At 37.7% G+C, this 18,125-nt stretch overlaps 1 protein-coding gene across 15 annotated transcripts in view; it reads left to right on the top strand.

Annotated features, from left to right (window-relative positions):
• COBL (cordon-bleu WH2 repeat protein) overlaps positions 1-18,125 on the top strand; it is a 346,611-nt gene that overhangs the window by 154,428 nt on the left and 174,058 nt on the right. Inside the window, exon 1 of one of the 15 annotated variants that reach the window (XM_072598188.1) lies at positions 6,478-7,905. The exons of the other annotated variants lie outside the window; for them this stretch is intronic. Coding sequence (XP_072454289.1) covers positions 7,894-7,905 — 12 coding nt within the window. The 5' untranslated portion in view covers positions 6,478-7,893. Of the gene's footprint in view, positions 1-6,477; positions 7,906-18,125 lie in introns of those variants that run through there. 15 annotated transcript variants of the gene reach the window in all.

Raw genomic sequence — 18,125 nt, 5'->3', positions numbered from 1 at the left:
CACATACAGTGAAATGGATAACTCAGAGCCAAAGGGTTCAAACGATCATCTTCCTAATAACCTTTGCCCAGGTGGTTAAAAGGAATTCTGGAATATAAAAGTAGGTAAAAGCCTTAGGTAAGGAGATGAAAACATAGGTCTCCTGACAAAAATCTATGTCTTTATTGCCTAAAAGGGGTCCCCAGCTGCATTGGTACACCTTGGGGTTAGGGTATCCCAAAATGCCCAAGGTCTGCCCCACAACTTCCTTGCTGGCAGTGGTACTGGGGGGGGGGGGGTGCCATGGCAATGTGAGGGGTTAAGTCACACCTCCTCAGCTCTGCTGGCATCCTGGCCCATAACATCTCGATTTCCAGTTTTGGCCTCTTTCTTCCCTCTTCCTTTCAACACAAATACAATAAGAGTCTGTGATTCCGTGAGGTTGAATGGCTCCCTTGCCAAGTAGATCTGTCTGAGTGCAGAACTCAGTGAAATGCATCTATGACTTAGTCATTAAGATCTAGAGAATTGCCTGAGGGCTACTGGAAGCTAAGTAACCTGTAAATCCCTTCACCGTAGGCCTCTAAGCTACCTTTCCAGCCTGACATTCCAGGCCTTCTTGCCATCCTTCATACTCACTCCTGACAGTCCTAGTCTCCTGTCTTCATGCATCTCTTGTTCCATCTTTATCCCTATCCCCATGCCCAGGATTCACGCTTTCTTCCCTTCTAATTCACAGAATCCCTAATTTCCTTCAAAGTTCTGCTCAGATAAACTCTTCCGACCACATGAGACCAACCTTTTCCAATGCTCTCAGATATAATGCATCACCCAAAAAATGACCATGTATTCATTTTGCATATAGTAGGCATATACTTAGATGTATAAGTGAGCTCCCTTGTTATAATATAAGTTCCTTTAAAGTCAAGGATTATTTAATTTTGTCTTTGTATCCCTAGGACCTGTCACATTGCATAGACAATTAACAAATGGTTGTTGATTGAGGCAGTGAGGTGACTCAGTGGATAGAGTGCACTAGATTTGGAATTAGGAAGACCTGAGTTCAAATCCAGCCTCAAACACTTACTAGTTATGTGATTCCTCCGTAAGTCATTTAGCCTCTGACAGCCTCAGTCTCTTCATCTATGAAATGGGGATGATAATTGAACCTACCTCACAGAGTTGTTGTGAAGATTAAATGACATACTTGTAAAGTGCTTAGCAAAGTGCCTGGCATATAGTAGGTGCTTAATAATTGTTTCCTTCCCCCTCTCTAATCCACCTTTTCCTATTGATTGATGACATTCCCAGGATTACAGAAGAAGTAAAAGCCAGAGGCAGGATTTGAACCAAGATTCCCTTCCTCTGAGCCATGTAGCATTTCATCCACTATTCTAAACTGCCACTGTATCTTTCAAATTGAGCAAGAAATGTGGTAATTTATACCATAATGTATGAAATTACTCATCAGCACTAATTATATATCATGTAATTGCACTAACTGTGATGCAGATTTTTTTAAAGTAGAAAATCCAAACCTAAGAATCATGTTCAGGCATTGTGTGTTGATTTTAAGGTTCAAAAAGGGAGCATTTGACAGAGCTACAACAGCAGGGGAGATGGGAGTGAGATTCCAAGATAAGTATGAGCCAGATGTTATCCGGATACTTATTTATCATGAGTAGGAGGAAAAGGAAGTTAAGTAACTCATATGCATTAACGTCTGCCTGTAGCGAGTTACTGTGGACAGGAGATAATGGAGAATGGAGAGAATGATGGTTTCCCTAAGTGATGGACTGTACTCTAAAATCCTGATACCATTTTTATTACAAATATATCTGCTACTAACGTGTGCATCTTATTGAAACAAGTTGTACCTTCTTAACCCTTCTGTGGTAGCCAATAATATGTACCCAGGGATTGATTTTGATCCCTAGAAAGCTACTTAGCCATCTGTTAGGTGGGGCAGGAATAGAGAGATCATTTTGATAAAATATAGTCTTGTTTGATTTTTGTAGTCTGTATTAGAAAGAGGAACCCCTGTGCATCTTTTTGCACCAGTTCCATTCTCTCTAGCAGCTCGTAAGGTCAGACTGAGTTTGGTGCTTTGAGATCATACACCATAAGATTTTGGAAACAGCTCAGAAAATCTGAGAAATTTCTTGAAACTAAAGATCTCTTTCCCAGTTGACATCCAGGAACCCACCCCAGCAGACAATACCTATGAAGAAAAATAAAATCCCCTTTCATGCCCTATACCTGTTCTATTAGAAGCTGCATTTATACTGGGAGCTATAGGGACTTAAATGAGTATCTCAGTTGTCTGTCCATTTCATTGAACTCTCTAGGCCTGAAATTTGTTTAAAAAATAAAAACTAGGAGGTAAAGTCCTTTAGCGGCTTGACATGACTTCTTTCCTTAAGTTACAGTAGAGGCATTGTGCTTGTGGGAGGAGCTTTAGAGTCTGAGGTCCTGGGTTTAAACCCTGACTGTATTGCTTACTACTGACCAAGGCATTTCAACTCTCTGACCTTCAGTTTCCTCATCTGTAACATAAGAATTGAACTAAATCTCTGAGGTTTCTTCCCACCTCAAGTCTTACGATTTTATTTAATAAATATATATGTATATTCCATTTTATGTTTATATGTATATGTACATATATATGCGTATATATTCCATCTAATAAAGCAATTTTAATATATTTACTTTTTTTATAGATACATTCTTAGACCATGATCTCCTGTCTCTCTCTCTCTCTCTTTTTTTTTTTTTTTTTTTTGTGGAACAGTATCCAGATCATTCAGTAATTTTTGAGTAGATGTTACAACTTCTTCAGTGCAATTTCCCATTATTCTAATTTTTTTAGGATCACAGGAATTACAAATGATAATTAATTATTTCCTAGTGGTCACAAAGTATGTGGATGTCAGGTCCTTGGGAATTCTATTTATGACCTTGCCATTGACTCAGATGTTCTGTATGGGATTCATATTTTAGTCAGTGGGTGGACTGAAGATACAAATCTAGGAATCAGTGGCTCATGATTAACCCTAAATTAAACAGCTAGCCTCTTTGTTAAGGATGAAGATTGTCTGTTCTCTGTCTTCCATTTCCTGATATGAGAGCACCTCACTACTTTTGTTGAGTTCAGGTCACCAGGTCCATTTGAACAACATCCTCAGGTACTGAAAGAATTGACTCATGTGATCTTTGAAAGAAGGGATCTGAAAGATGTTCTGCAGAATTGGAGAAGTGTGATGTCCTGACTTAAAAGAGTAATAGACAGGAGACTGTAGACCAGACGCCAGTAAGCTTGTCTTTGATTCCTGGCAAAATTCTAGAATATAAGCATTCATTCTTTTTCCATATGATTTCCAGAGCCCACACATTCCTGGCTAATTATCTTGAAGGAATTTCATAATGGGCCTAGTCTTCCGATGACTAAGCATTTGGTTAAGTGCTTACAATGTGTCAGTCGTTGGGCTAAACTGGGAATAAAAATACAGGTTTAAAAAGACAGTCTAGGCCCTCAGGGAGTTTATATTCTTCAGCGGAAGACAACGCATAATCCAGGGCTGAAGAGGTCTTTTAAGATGAAAAGATTTCTGGTGTAAGATGAAGTACAGACTGGTGGAAAACGACTATTTCTTACTCTGAATGGCTAATAATAATAACAGCTCACGTATAAATAATGCATTAAGGTTTGCAAAGTGCTTTATGTAAATAATTTCTTTTGATTCTCACACCTGTCATGTAAGACATGTCCTGTTATAAAAACCACCCACCCATTTTACATCTGAGGAAACTGATGATCAGGGATGCTAGAAGTGTTACCCAGATTCACAGATGTAGTAAGTGCTGGAGGCAGGCAGGAGAGGAACACCAGACTTCTACCTATGACAGTTTCTCCTCTTGGTTACACTGGAAAGAGTACATCTCTTCACCCCATGGCCAGATTGTCTAACTTATAGATAGGATCTCCTTAGATAAAAAATGGATGAAGCAGAAAATCATAAACTTTGGAAGAGGGGTATAACAGTTTTGTGATTCTATAGATATAACATGAAGTCATAGGTCCATATCTAGTAAGGACCTCAGAGGTCATATAGTCTAACTCCTAAATTTTTCAAGTGAAGAAACTGAGACTTATAGAGATAAATGATTTTAGATTTTAGATAAATGATTTAGATCACAAAGGTAGTTTAAAGTAGACCCAGAACTTGATTCCAGCTCCCTATCCATTGTAGCACACAGTCCCCATATAGAATCATACTGAAAGTAGGAGTGTTGATACTGGTCAGCAGATCTGTGTCTTCATCTTGGTAAGGTAAATCTGAATGTTAATGTATTTGAGGTTTGGTGTAAAGCTTAGAAGAGTGCAATTTTATGCAACAGACATCTAGGAAAGATGGAAGAGACAGGTAAGAGAGAGGAGGCCATCTCTTTGCCTGTTTTTTTATTCCAGGAAATCACAACTTTATGAATGCAAATGAGCAAAGATGAAAGAACACAACACTGAAAATAGGTATAGCTATGTAAGAGAAGTGTTTCCAAACTCATAACCCTAATTAATATACCTAACTTGATGTTTTGTGCTCTGATAACTGTTTAAAGTGAGAAAGCCTATTTAAGGTACAGAATCTGTCAAATGTGTGTCCTTTCATGAGAGCTCCAAGAAAGGTAAAAAGTACTTCCCTAATACTGGAAGCTGTGAGTTATCCTTTTATCATACATGCTCTTCAAGTTTGAGCCTGTTTTCCCTTGGACTTTGTATATATTTGTAGGAGAGTGTTTCCCCAAACATTTGGCAGGGTTGGATAGAGGTAAGTTTTATAACAACTCCTCTTACCATAGCTCCTTATTTAAATACTCCTAGCTAAAAGCTAATTAACTCTGGCTAGTTAATTGATATCAACTAGATAATCAGTGGGAGCACACTACTGGGGGCTCATCATTAACATGCTCAACAGTCCCATCTCCCTAAGACCCCTAGGGGGTGAAATAGTTGGGTTCTCTTGGAACTCAATCCACTCTTTTAAGGGAGAATTGGGAAATAATCCCAGAGAGGGTACTACACTGATTTATAAGTTATCTAAAATGAAACAAAGATAAGGTAAGAGAAGAAATTTTAAAAAAAGAAAAGATAGAGAAATGAAATCTCTCACTCTATGAAAAATCATTACAAATATTGTCAAAATAAGTGTGTTAATATTTTTACATTAGAGTTGGCCTACATTGGATCAACTGGCCTAGTCTTTGGTGCACAGTGGTTTGTAATGCCCCTAGGAAAATGGAAAGATTCCAAAACTAAGATTTATTATAAAGATTAAACCAAACTTTCACAAGCCATAGCAACTCAGAATGAATTCTCTATGTGTCCTCAATCAAGTCACCTTTCTGAACCCTGAGGGGCCCTGGGCTTTATCTGTCTCTTAGAAATGTGCCAGACTCCCACATTTATCCCAGGGTAGAACTTCCCCTCCTGAGATGATAGGAGCTCATTAGGTAGTACCTCTATAATTATCTCCATTTACAAATTGTGAAAGAGTGTTTTAAAGAAAAGGTAACTTCTTTAACGTAACCCAGCTATTAAATGGCAGAACTGGGTTCAAACTCAGGTGCCCCTGCTCCAAAGTCCTTTCTTTACAGTTGTGTGCTTCTGCATCTCACAGGTGTCAGTCCCTCAGAATCTCTTCAGGGCTCTAGAGGAAAGCTGCATTTTAGAGAACTAGGGCTATGATAATATTCACTTAGAGAATTTCCAAATAAGGGAACTCCTTTTACCAATGTGGGTGAGGACCTTCTCTACAACTTAAGAGTCTTAAAGAATTGCCTGGTGGTACTCAAAGGTTCAATGACTTGCCCAGGATCACAAAGTCACTTTATTTCAAAGGTGAAATCATCAAGGTCAGAGCTTTACCCAGTTGGCCCTGTTACCTGGAAAGTTGGAAAGGTCAATTCTTGCTCTAAACCTATAGATCGATTTGAAGTTTCTGTTACTTTTTACTTCAAGTGATATGGGGACCCCAGTGGTTCGGTAACCCTGACTCCATGGAGTATCTTCCAAAGACAGATGGAGTACAGTGAGAAAGGGGATTTGGTTATCAGAGATTATTAGAGAAGGTTCTAAAAGTTGCCTGTATTTTATTATTTACCTTGATATTTGAATATTAGCAAACCATATTTTTAATCCTGTGCAATATGTGGCAAATAGAATAATAAATTTGGAATCAGAAGACTCCACATTCTAAAGCCTGGCTCTGCCACTGGTTGCTATGTGCCCAGAGGCAAGTCATTTAACTTCTGAACCTCAGTTTTCCCTTCTGTTAGAATGAGGGGGTTAGAGTAGAATTTCCTTCAAATTATAAATCATATAAACTTATTATTTTTTTTTACTTATGTGCCTTACTGTACCTAGTTCCTTTTTCAAGTATTTGAAAAATTCAATTTTAAAAATACACACATGCATATGTCATAAAGCAGGGTATCCCAGAAGTCTTAGTGCAGTTTAAAGCTTTTAAAAGTTAAATCTAGTGTTCTTTTCACCACACATAAGACCTTTGGGACACCCTGGATATACCAAAATTAGTATAGCTATAGAACTACACACACACACACACACACACACACACACACACACACACACACATACATACATACATACATAGGTATACACACATATATATATACACATACATACATGAACAGATATTCTATCAGAAGGCACTTAAGATTGTCTTTGAGCCCAAGAGAAGAAGCAGAACCATTTTTTGTGTTTGGATGAATTGGTTAAGTTTTTTAAAAATATTTTAAGTAGTAAGGTGGAAGGTAAAGCAAAGACTACTAAAGGTGCTAGTTGGAGTGGGAATGCCTGGCAAATAATCTGTCTCAACGCTCATCAACTAAGAGCTACTGGCATCTCCCCAAAGTGCCGAGAGTTCCCAGCTCATTCTGTTACTACATCCATCATCTCATTGACTCAGCTGACTCAGTTTCTAAAAACTGAAAATGCAAGTCTATAGACTTTGCAAACTCTTAATAAACCCTTCCTATAGCTGCTCTTGGCTGTGTGGCAAAGTCAGGGTTCAGTATGCATCTAAATTAACTAGTCCTCTGTCAAATCCCCTCTTTTAGCTCAGAGGAGAGGTGATGATTGGGAGTAGAGGTGAGGACCAAGATTTGGACAAACTCTTTGCCCTAAAGTGATGTGTTTGGAAAGTACCAGCAAAGTATTTATTCTTGGTTTCCTCAATAAATAGTACACCTAGTTCCCATGAGTGTCCTCGTTATGTCTCCTGGACATGCAACTGATGATGATCTTTTAAAATATAAATATAGATACACACATGCATTTATACATATATGTATGTAGTAAATACACATTACTCAGCACAATGCCTGGCACATAAGTGATTAATAATTTTTTGACTATCTCTGTCAGAGATTCGTAAACACCTTAAAATTGATTGAAGTACTCATTTGCATCTTCCTAACTTTCTACACTCCCAAATTGAGTTGATATGAAGCAAAAAAAAATTGTGGATAAATACAAAAAGCAGCAACCACCTCCACCCTGCCACCTACCCACCCAATTTGAAACAGGATTGATAATGGAATTGTTTTGTAACCCTAACCATAGTTGCTTCAGATGCTGTAACACATACCTCTAATTAGACAGAGAGAATGAACTCTGGTATGCAGTGAAGCCTCACAATCTGAATGTATGATGCTGCTTGACAGGTAGGACTTGGTGATGGACACTATAGCTTATTCCTTTTTGAAAGAGATACTGAAACTGACTTGAAACAGAAGATGTTTTGAAGTGCTTTCATTAGATTTAAGATTTGAACGGTAGATTTGGAACATTCTCTTTTCCAAAAGAATTTTGGAGGGTGGTAAGCTGGACATAGCATGGAAAGAAAGGTGAGTGTATTGTTTTGCCTTTATAACTTACACCTTGAATCTCCTAGTAGTATTACAGCTTGTTGATTGATATTTACTTGTAGGGTTCTGTTTTGTTTTGGGGAGGAGAGGTTGTATTAGCAAGAACAGAGAGATTAGTGATATAATAGTTTAAAAGTTGCCCGTGGATCATTGTTAGCTATTTATCCTCAATTCAACTAACTAGGATTAAGAAGATTTTACTCTAACTGAAAGAGGTTTATAAATGCAGATTGCAATTGTAAAGTGGGGAGGGGGGAAACACTAATTTACATTAAAGTGATATCAACACTTAATGTTAAAAAATTATTTCTGTGGATACTTAAATTGTCCTTATCTTCCTCCATAGAAATGATGCAGATGTTCCCTTCAGGATGCTAATGCTTGATTTTTTAAAAATCAAATAAATGATTGCATTTTTTTAGTGATAGTGTGAGTTCTGCTTCATGGAATGAATCATGAGGGAACATGGGAATTTGATACCTTTTGTGTGCATCCTAGGCAGCTCTGTGAGTAGCGAAGATTAAATGTCATAAAATATACAGTAGCAATCTGAGTTACAACTCTACCAAGTCAAGTTTTACTATACCATGGGCATCCCTCAAGCACATATTATCCCCTACCTCCTTCCCATCCCCACTCCCTGTAGCCACTTCCTGTTTATTGTTCTGATGATGGGGAAAGTGGCAAAATAATAATAATTCTAGAATCCTAGTCCTGTCTCATAATGGTAAATGAAGTCTGACATCCACATGTGATTTAAGGGTTAGTTTTAATCATATATACACTGTGGCATGATTATCTTTTGGGAATGACTCTACCTATTCCCACATCTCAGAGGTCGTACAGTAGATAGTCTTGGACCTGAAATAAGGAAAACCTGAGTTCAAATCCAGACTCAGACACTTAATATCTGTGTGACCTTGTACAAGTTATTTAACCTCTGTCAGTCCTATATTCTCATCTATAAAATGGGGATATTAATAGCACACACCTCTCAGGGTTATTGTGAGGATCAAGTGAGGTAATATTTATAAAGTGCTTAAAATGTGTAAAAAGCTTGAAGTGTAAAAAGTATGTGTGAAGTGTAAAAATCTTAAAATACTATATACCTACTAGCTATTATTATATCTTAATGATTAAATGCCATTGGGAATGGGGTCATTTCTACTCCCTTTTTGTTTAAAGTTGAGGCTTGAATAGACAAAAAGAGCTGTTAACATTTCTTTTGTGAATGTAAGCTTCTTTAAAGCAAAGACTATTTTGATTTTTTTTCTCATTTCCTCAGTACCTAGCAAAATGCTTAGTATGTAATAGGTGTTAAATAATTGCTTGTTGCATGGCATTGAATGGAGCCTCATTTTAGCGTCACTTCATTGGCTGTAGTTTGACTGTCATGGCACTGAGAGATAGAATAACAGATCCAAGGAATGGTGTCTTTGGACGGCTGAGCAGGTGAACTGAGATAGCTGAAAGCACATCTGTTGAGCACTGTATATTCTACCGTCAAGGAAGTACCTTTCTGTTGAGAACACAGGTTTTATTCTTCTAGAGAGGTGCAAACAAGTAAAGTAACTTAAGCAGAACAATGGGAAAAGGAGATAGCATATCTGTCTTTTATTGGTAGCTTATAAGTAATCTATTAATTCATGCAAAATATGTTTTATTATGCACCTACTATGTGCACTATGCTATACTAGTTGTAAAGGGTGATGCAAAGGTGAATATAGCCCAGTCCCTAGCTTCAAGTGACTTAAAGACTAGGAAATTAATAGACTGGTTTAATTTAGACATGTCTTATAAACAACATTTCCATGGGCAGAAGGGGGAGGATGGGAGAATGTCTGCACTGAAAACAATGTTCTAGGAAGACCATAGGGTATTGTTGCATTTCAAAGGATTAAGCATATAATTTGCCTACCACTTTAGACTTTTTTACACGGTGATTATATAATAGGAGGCAAGAAATGTATCCTATGAAGATAATAGGATTAAGAGCTAGCATGAGTATTAGAGCTTGTTTAGTCCCAAACTATGATTATACGCAGGGAAAAGCTGAGGGTCACAGGTTAAATGACTTACTCAAGGTTATAGAAGTCAAATAGCAGAATTGGAATTCAGACCTAAATCTTCTAACTCAAAATCCATGATCTTTCTACTATTCACATTGTACATGAGTCTTTGCATTTTCTTCTTGCAATGTTAGGTGAATTAATTGCTAATGCCATTTTCTGTCCTTGAAATATTGATTCATGCATAGTGATCATTATAGCCCTGGACAGGTATGATATATATTACATCTGATGATTTCAAACTATAATTAAGCTTCTCAATATCCCTATGTGGTAGAGAGATATTATTATCTCCATTTCAGAGCTGATGAAATGGGGACACTGAGGAGATAGATAAGTGTTTTGCACATGACAAGACTTTAGAGCCAAGTAAGATAGTACAATCTTCTTGGGATGGCCCTTCATGACCTCGTTGAGTCAGATGAAATTTATTCTTGGCCTTTAAATTAAATTACACCCTTCTTCTTGCTTTCCATCCTAGGATGCCTCCACTGGAGCCAATAATAATAACATAGTGTATATAATACCTTTCATCTGAGGATTTAAAAGCCTTGTATACACAGAGAAATGCCCTGCTATTCCATTTTCCCCATCTGGCATCCATAAGACAAACAGCAAAACATACAGAGTCATGGAACAGAGGGGGATAAAAACTATCTTCAGGTTTTCTTAGATATTAGCCCAAAGCTGCTCATCAACAAGTGTCAACTAAGACATGCTGTGCAAGGGTTTAAGATGAGGACAGAATCAATGTAGTGAATAGTAAGTAGGTAGGAACTAAGGTTACTGGGCTCTCCCAATTCAGCCTTCAGAAAATAAGAGTTCCTGGAGAAAGTGGACATGGAGTTTCTGTATCCTTGTAACCTACCTCCTCAATCCCCACTATTGGATCTCTAGTTTAACCCTAGAGAATTTTACCCCTCCAGTTTGCCTAAATCCAGTTTATGACTTAAAGGTTGGAGAACTGAATTATTCTCATTTCACAGAGACATTCTTCCTTAATTCTTTTACAGTTGTTCTAACTCTGACTCTGCCATCAATTAGCTATGTGACAGTGGACTGATCACTTAGTCTCCCTGGCTTTTAATTTCTTAAATCGCAAACTAAGGAAATGAGACTAAATGATCTCTTGAGTCCTTGTTAGAAGCATCAAAGTCCAAAGACTAGTCTCGAATCCTGGAGTTCATTTTTCCCATCCTGTACCTATGTCTTGTCTAGCCCTTTGCAGCAGAAAATATTTATTAAATGAGAGCAAAGTTTGTCTTGTAAAAGTCATAGAGCAACGGATTTGACAAGAGCAAAAGAGAGGAAGAACATATGAGGGGAACTTCTAAAACTATTAATCAACCATTCCAGCAGCCAAGCTTCTCTTTCTTTTTAGTCTGGCAAACGTACAAATGAGAGATACTGTGCAGAGACCGTTTCTGTGCAAACAGAGAAGGCCCTTCAAATGTACACATTTGAGCAGCTGGCATAGGAGATTAGTGAAGCAGTGGTGGGAGGGGAGCAAAAGTGGATATTGGCGCCAACTAAATTTAACTAATGCTAAGTAAGTACCTTGTTCTAATATCAGGGGGACAGGGTCAGAAAGACTGTATTGAAGCTAAAAATAATAACAATTGCTCACTTAAGTAAAAAGTAATTAATTGGACTTCTAATTAACAAGCAGTTAAAACAGTATTCCCTGTTTAAAATCTCTTCTCTCCTAAATCAGGAAAGTTAAGAAGTCTAGTTTGGGCACCCAGCTAGAGTACTGGCACCTGTAATGTCTGTCTGGGAACACAGTTTGAATGGTTGGCTTGTGATATAAATATTTCCATAAGATATTTCACTTACTTCCGATCTCAGGTAATTTTATGACAACAAAGATCCCTTCCCACACTATTTTAAATTGATTTTTCCACTGCCTCATGCAGGTTGTATCTTTTAGGGGGAAAGCAATGCAAATGAAGGGATGTAGCCAAACTTTTTTGGAAATTCATGTAACATCTGGTGTGCTGTTAATGACTCTGCAGAGCAGTGGGGCAGGTCTGTACTTTTCAGAGTAAGGTTTTATTAGATTGTGAACTTGATGAGGGCAGGGGACAGTTTTTTGCCTTTCTTTGTCTTTATCACAGAGCCTAGCACATATCAAGTGCTTAACAAATGCTTATTGAGTGACTGAGATGGCAGTAATCTTGTAAGGTTCTTATATTTGCATGCCTGGGTTATCAGTTTGTGAGGTAGGAATGGTGAATGAGTAAAATCCCATCACTTTCACTAGAAAATAGTCAAAGTACAGTTCTTGTAGATTCATAGGCAGCTAGGTGGCTTAGTGGATAGAGCACTGCACCTGCAGTCTAAAAGACCTGAATTCAGACCCAGCCTCAGACATTTAGTACATGTGCAACTCTGGTCAAGTCACTTAATTTCTATTTACCTCAATTTCCTCATCTGTAAAATGGGAGTAATAATAGCACCTACCTTCCAGGATTGTTTTGAGGCTCGCATGAGATAATATTTGTAAAGTACCTAATACTATGATAGATGCGACATAAATTCTATCATTATTATCTATTGCTATTGTTATTATCATAGGATTTAGAGCTAGATGGAACATAATACCTGGAGATCATCAAGTCCAGGAATTCTTAACATGGGGTCCATGAATTTGTTTTTTAAAAATATTTTGATAACCCTATTTCAGCCTATTTGGTTTCCCTTATAACCTTATGTATTTTAGTTGATGCCTTTAAAAATATTACTATGAAGTCTCACTAAACTGCTAGACAAATCCATGCCACAAAAATGGTCAAGAATCCCTAGTCTAGTCCAAGCCCCTGAGGAAACCAAGGTCCTGAAAAGCTGAAGGACTTGCTCAAGATCCTCTAGCCAGTAATGGCAGAGTCTGAATTTGAGCCAGTCTTCTGACTCTAGATGTGATGTTGTTTCCACAGTGAAACACCACTTTACTTTAGTGAGTCCTTAGAACAGTCTCCTTGTATGTGAAGGGAGAATATTTTGAGTAATAATTTTGATGCAGCTTATAAAATAAGTTTGCCTTCATCCTGGGACAAAAGTTATACTTTAAGGTAAGCTATAAGGAGCTTTAAGGACCAAGTGATCTCTTTGTGTTCTTGTACACTTTTATTTTTTTGTGTGTTTCCAAGTGATAACCAAAATACATTTTCAGCCTCTCTAAAGGTTTAGTTGAATGGTTTTCTCTTTTGTTGAGAGAAAGTGAAGAGAGCCCCCATCAGGTTGGGCTGATCAGAAGTTGATGAATTGTGACCCTTATTGTTGGAGGTAATACCTGTATCATTTACATCGAAGATTCATGTTAGTGTATTTAAAGTTTAAATACCCTTTTTAGAAAGCAAATTCATTTTGGAGGGACCTTCTGGAATTATAGTGGAAGCTAGCTTGGTGTGTTACAATTGACTCCACTGACTTTTTCCCTGTCCTCTGTCAAATCAAAGTCTCTTATGATGCCTGTGTTGGTGAGTTGGCAAAATGAGTGCTAAATGGCCATCTTGAATAGGTAGATGAGTAGCCAGCTGATGGACACTATCCAATGAATTTGACTAATGGATCAGTGACAAATGAAGAAGGATATCTCTTCTGCTGGAGCAAGGGTTATATCCTTGGCTTTGTCCTGTTCGATGGCTTAAATCAAAGATGTGGATAAAGATAAAGAAGGCAAGTTTTATCCATTTATACATGGCATAGATTGCCATGGAGGATTGCTGACAATTCAAATTCAAATCTATCTCAGCAGACAATGATAGCTGTATTATGGTGTCACGACACTGGAAGGGAATGTCAGAAGCCTAACTAGTACCTGAGCAAGAAATCCTCTCTATAATCTAATCAGAAGGCAGTCCTTCAATTTTTGCTCAAAGATTTCCATTGAGGTTGACTACTTTTTTTTTAAATACTGTGTGCCAGGCACTATGCTTGGTACTTTACTTTTTAATGTATTTTTGAATATTTTTCCCAATTGCATGTAAAAACAATTTTGAACATTCATATTTTTAAATTTTGAGTTTCAAATTCTCTCCCTTTCTCTCCCCCCAGCCACTCCCTGAGACAGCAGCAGTTTAATATAGGTTATACATGTGCAAGCATGCAAAATATATCTACACATTAGTCATGTTGGAATCACTGCTTTGTAAGACAGTCCATTCCATTTGTATCTCATTTTGTTAGAAACATTTTTCTTTACATTAAGCCTAAAATTTCCTCTTAGCATCCATCCACGTTACTTGTGATCCTGCCATATGGAACCAAGCAGAGCTGTCCAGACCTTATTCTATGTGAGAGCCCTAACTGAAGATAGTGTCTACTGACCTTCCCCCAAGGCTTCCCTTCTTCAGCCTACACATTCCCATTTCCTGCAAATAGTTCTTGTATCACATGAATTTGAGGCCCATTCCCACCCTGGTTGTCATCTCCAGAATACTTTCCAGCTTGGATTAGATTGTTTCCTCCTTTGACATGACACTCAAAACTGAATCCAGCACTCTCGGTGAGGTCTGACCAGGGTAGACTGCAGCAGAGTTCTCACTTTTCTAGTTCTAAAAAACACATGCTTTTCTTAACATAACCCAATGTTGCTTTAAACTTTTTTATTTGTTTCTGTTCTATCACACTGTTGACTCAATGAACTTGCAGTTTACCTAAACCCCTAGCTATTTTTGAAACAAACTGCTATCTAGACAGGTCTCCCCATATCCTATTTTTGAGGTTGATTTTTCAACTCATGTATAAGTCTTTATGGTTAACCATATTAAGTTACATGTTTTTAGGTTTGCCTCTCTATTCCATCTACACTTGGAAGTTCTTTATCAACCCTGAGCCTTTTACAGTGTGTTAGCTAGCCATCTCAGCTTTCAGTCATAGCCTGTCTCTGTTACTTTTTTAAAGTTATTGATAAAAACATTAAGTAGCACAGCACCCAGCAGAGGTTCATGATGCCCTTTTCTGGAGTGTCTTTCCAGTGACATTGAACAATTAATGAATTTAGTCATTAAAATAGCTCTGAATCAATAAAATTATACTATTGTCTTGCCCACATCTCTTCATCTTTCCACAAGATCATGAGACACTCTGAATGTTTTGCTAAAATGTAGGCTAACTATATCTCTGGCAATCCCCTGATCCACTAGTTTAGTAACCCTGTCAACAAATTAAATGAGGTTAGTCCGGCATGACCTGTTCTTGATGAAGCCATGCTGACTCTTTGTGACCGTAGGAGGAAGAATGTGTCAGTTTTAATTTTTCTCTTCTAATAGGACATATTGTTGGTTTCTAACAGCTCAACATGATATAAATGTTTTAAACTAAACTTATTGAGTTTGACTTGTGCCTCTCTAATGTAGGGCTTTGAGTCATGTATACTCTTGGCCTATTAGCCGGGATCAGAAATACAGGTTGATACCTAAGGCTTGACTGGTAAACAACTATTTGCAACAGGTATGCTGGGTGTTGGAATTTCCTGCTGGCTAATTAGGAAAAGGGAAAAAATCCATACCATGGCATGTGCTTAAGAAACAGAGTGTGAGCATGTCTCCTGCCCCTTGGTAGAGAGACTCAGAAAGAGACATCCATTTTTAGACAGGGCCATCATTGCTCAGTTAATAAATATTTATTAAGGGTTTGCTATGTGCTGGGCAATGTGCTAAGCCTGGGGATACAAAGAAAGGCAAAAACACAGTGCCTGCCCTCAAGGAACTCACAACTTAACAAAAATTTGTTTTGTTTGACTATACTTGTTACAAGGAAGTTCTTGGATGGGAGGGAAAGGAAATTGGACAGAAATAGTAATGAAAGAAGGAAAGGAAAGAAGGAAAGGAGGAAGGAAGGAAAGAAGGAAGGAAGGAAGGAAGGAAGGAAGGAAGGAAGGAAGGAAGGAAGGAAGGAAGGAAGGAAGGAAGGAACAATAAAAGCATGAATTTCAATGTGATCATTTAGGAAATACAGAAAGAAAAGTAGAAGTTCAGTAGAGAACATAGACAAAAAAGAGCAGTGTTGGCACCATTTTAAAAAAATTTAATATGTACCTAAAAAGCAAGGTGTACATATAGTTTTATTTATTTATCATCATTTAATTTACAATCCTCCCTCCTTTTTGTATATTGAAATGTTTATATTTGTTGATTGTTCATAATATAAAAATTTTTAAAGAAATAGTATGTGGAAGAGATCTGCTTCTCAGTTCAGTATTTGTAATACAGTCTCCTTTGTCAGGGACAGAGTGACTGTGAATCTGAGGGGTGGGAAGGAATTGCCAATCTGAGGCAATGAGGATGCTGTGTAAAAATATCAATGTGTTGTGGAGTTGTCAGGCAACTTCCCTCCCTAATGATAACCTCCTAGGGCAAGATAAGAAGTTGCCTCAGACATGAAAGTGGTGGGCATATTTTTGGAAAACAGTCCACCCACAAGCTTTTATTAAGTATTTACTGTGTGCTAAACATGGATGCAAAGATAGAAATGGAGCAATCCCTACCTTCAGGGTTCTTATATTCTACCAAGGGAGATAACTTGTACATATGAAAGTATAAATAAAAGGTAATTTGAAGAGGAAGCCACAAGTAGGCAGGAGGAAGCAGGTAAGGTTTTCTGCTGTAGATAGAAGGTAAACTACATGTAAGTTGTGGAGAACTAAATGACACTCATGGAGAGAGACCATGGAGGCAGAATGAGCCTGGAGACAGAATGAGCCTATCCAAATTTTCCTGATCAGAGACTGATAGTTCAAATTTTAGAAAATTCTATGACTGAGTCCAGGAAAAGGTAATAGAGTCAGTGAGGAAGGATGTCCACGTAAATAGAACATTTTTCACCAAGAACCAACAGGGCACAGACAGGAAAGAACTTGACTCTTCAGGAGGTCAAAAAGGTTTTATATTGTTTGAGACTGGGGAAAGGAAAATTAGTCCATGGAAAAGATTCTTCTGGGAGTCAGAAGAGGAAAAAAAATTAAGATGACAACTATAGAAAACCCTCAGAATTCCGGCATAGATGAGTTGGCTGTTCTTTGAAAAATAAGAATAAAAAAATTTTGGTTTTGTAGTTTTGCACATCTGCAGCACTGATGATCACACACCTATTTCATGGGAGTATTAAAATGATTGAGTTGGTAAACGTGCTTCTAAGTCACTGAATACCTCAAAAAGGAGTAACATTTGGGAGAAAATAGAGACACCTTGGTGTCATGGCCAGGATGCTGCTCTACAATCAGACAAATAGTAGCTGTGTGACCTGAGGCAATTCATTTAAACACTTTAGTGCCTTTCTAAAATTGTAAGATGCAAGAAAATGTGAATATATCCATTGATAAAGTTCTTCAGTGAGAGACCTTTACATTAATGAAATTGCATGTCATATAAAAAGAAAGGAGAAAAAAAGAAAGAAATGAGAGAGAACGAGAGAGAGAGAGAGAGAGAGAGAGAGAGAGAGAGAGAGAGAACACCAGTCTTAGGGATGGAATTTTAGCAGATGTTCGTTGAAATATAAGCTCTTAGACTGTTGATTTTTGTATTTCTATCACCACTTCCCAGCATAGTTCCTGGCACATAGTTATTGTTCAGTCATTTAGTTGTATTTGATTCTTTTGGGACACTGTGGCCCATAGCACATCAATACTGTTCACAGGGTTTTCTGGGCAAAGATACTAGGGTGATTTACCATTTCCTTCTCCTGTGGATTAAGGCAAACAGAGATTAAGTGACTTGCCTGGGATCACACAGCTCCTAAGTGTCTGAAGCTGGATTTGAATTTAAGTCTTCCTGACTTCAGGCCTACTGCTTTATCTGTTCAGCCCTCTAGCTGCCTCTTCCTGACACACAGTGCCTAATAAAAGTTTATTGATTAAGCGGGTATAGATTTGGAGAGATATAGTTAACTGCAAAAAGAAAAACATGAGATATGATTTTAATTAGTTATTCTCTACTTGAGGAAGGATGAGTAGTTGTGTTACCTGGAGACTAGAGAATGTTTAAGGTAGCACTGAAAGACAAGATTGCAAAGATAGTCTGGGACCATATTGAATGTACTGATTAAAGAGTTTGGATTTCTTTCCACAGGCAATGGCAAACCAATGAAGGTTTCTGAACAGAGGTCTGGTATAATGGTATAGTAGGATGC

Source organism: Notamacropus eugenii, chromosome 3, assembly GCF_028372415.1.
Source record: "Notamacropus eugenii isolate mMacEug1 chromosome 3, mMacEug1.pri_v2, whole genome shotgun sequence".
Lineage (NCBI taxonomy): Eukaryota > Metazoa > Chordata > Mammalia > Diprotodontia > Macropodidae > Notamacropus > Notamacropus eugenii.
The sequence above is the reverse complement of the archived record's forward strand: the minus strand, read 5'-3'. Positions and strand labels throughout refer to the sequence as shown.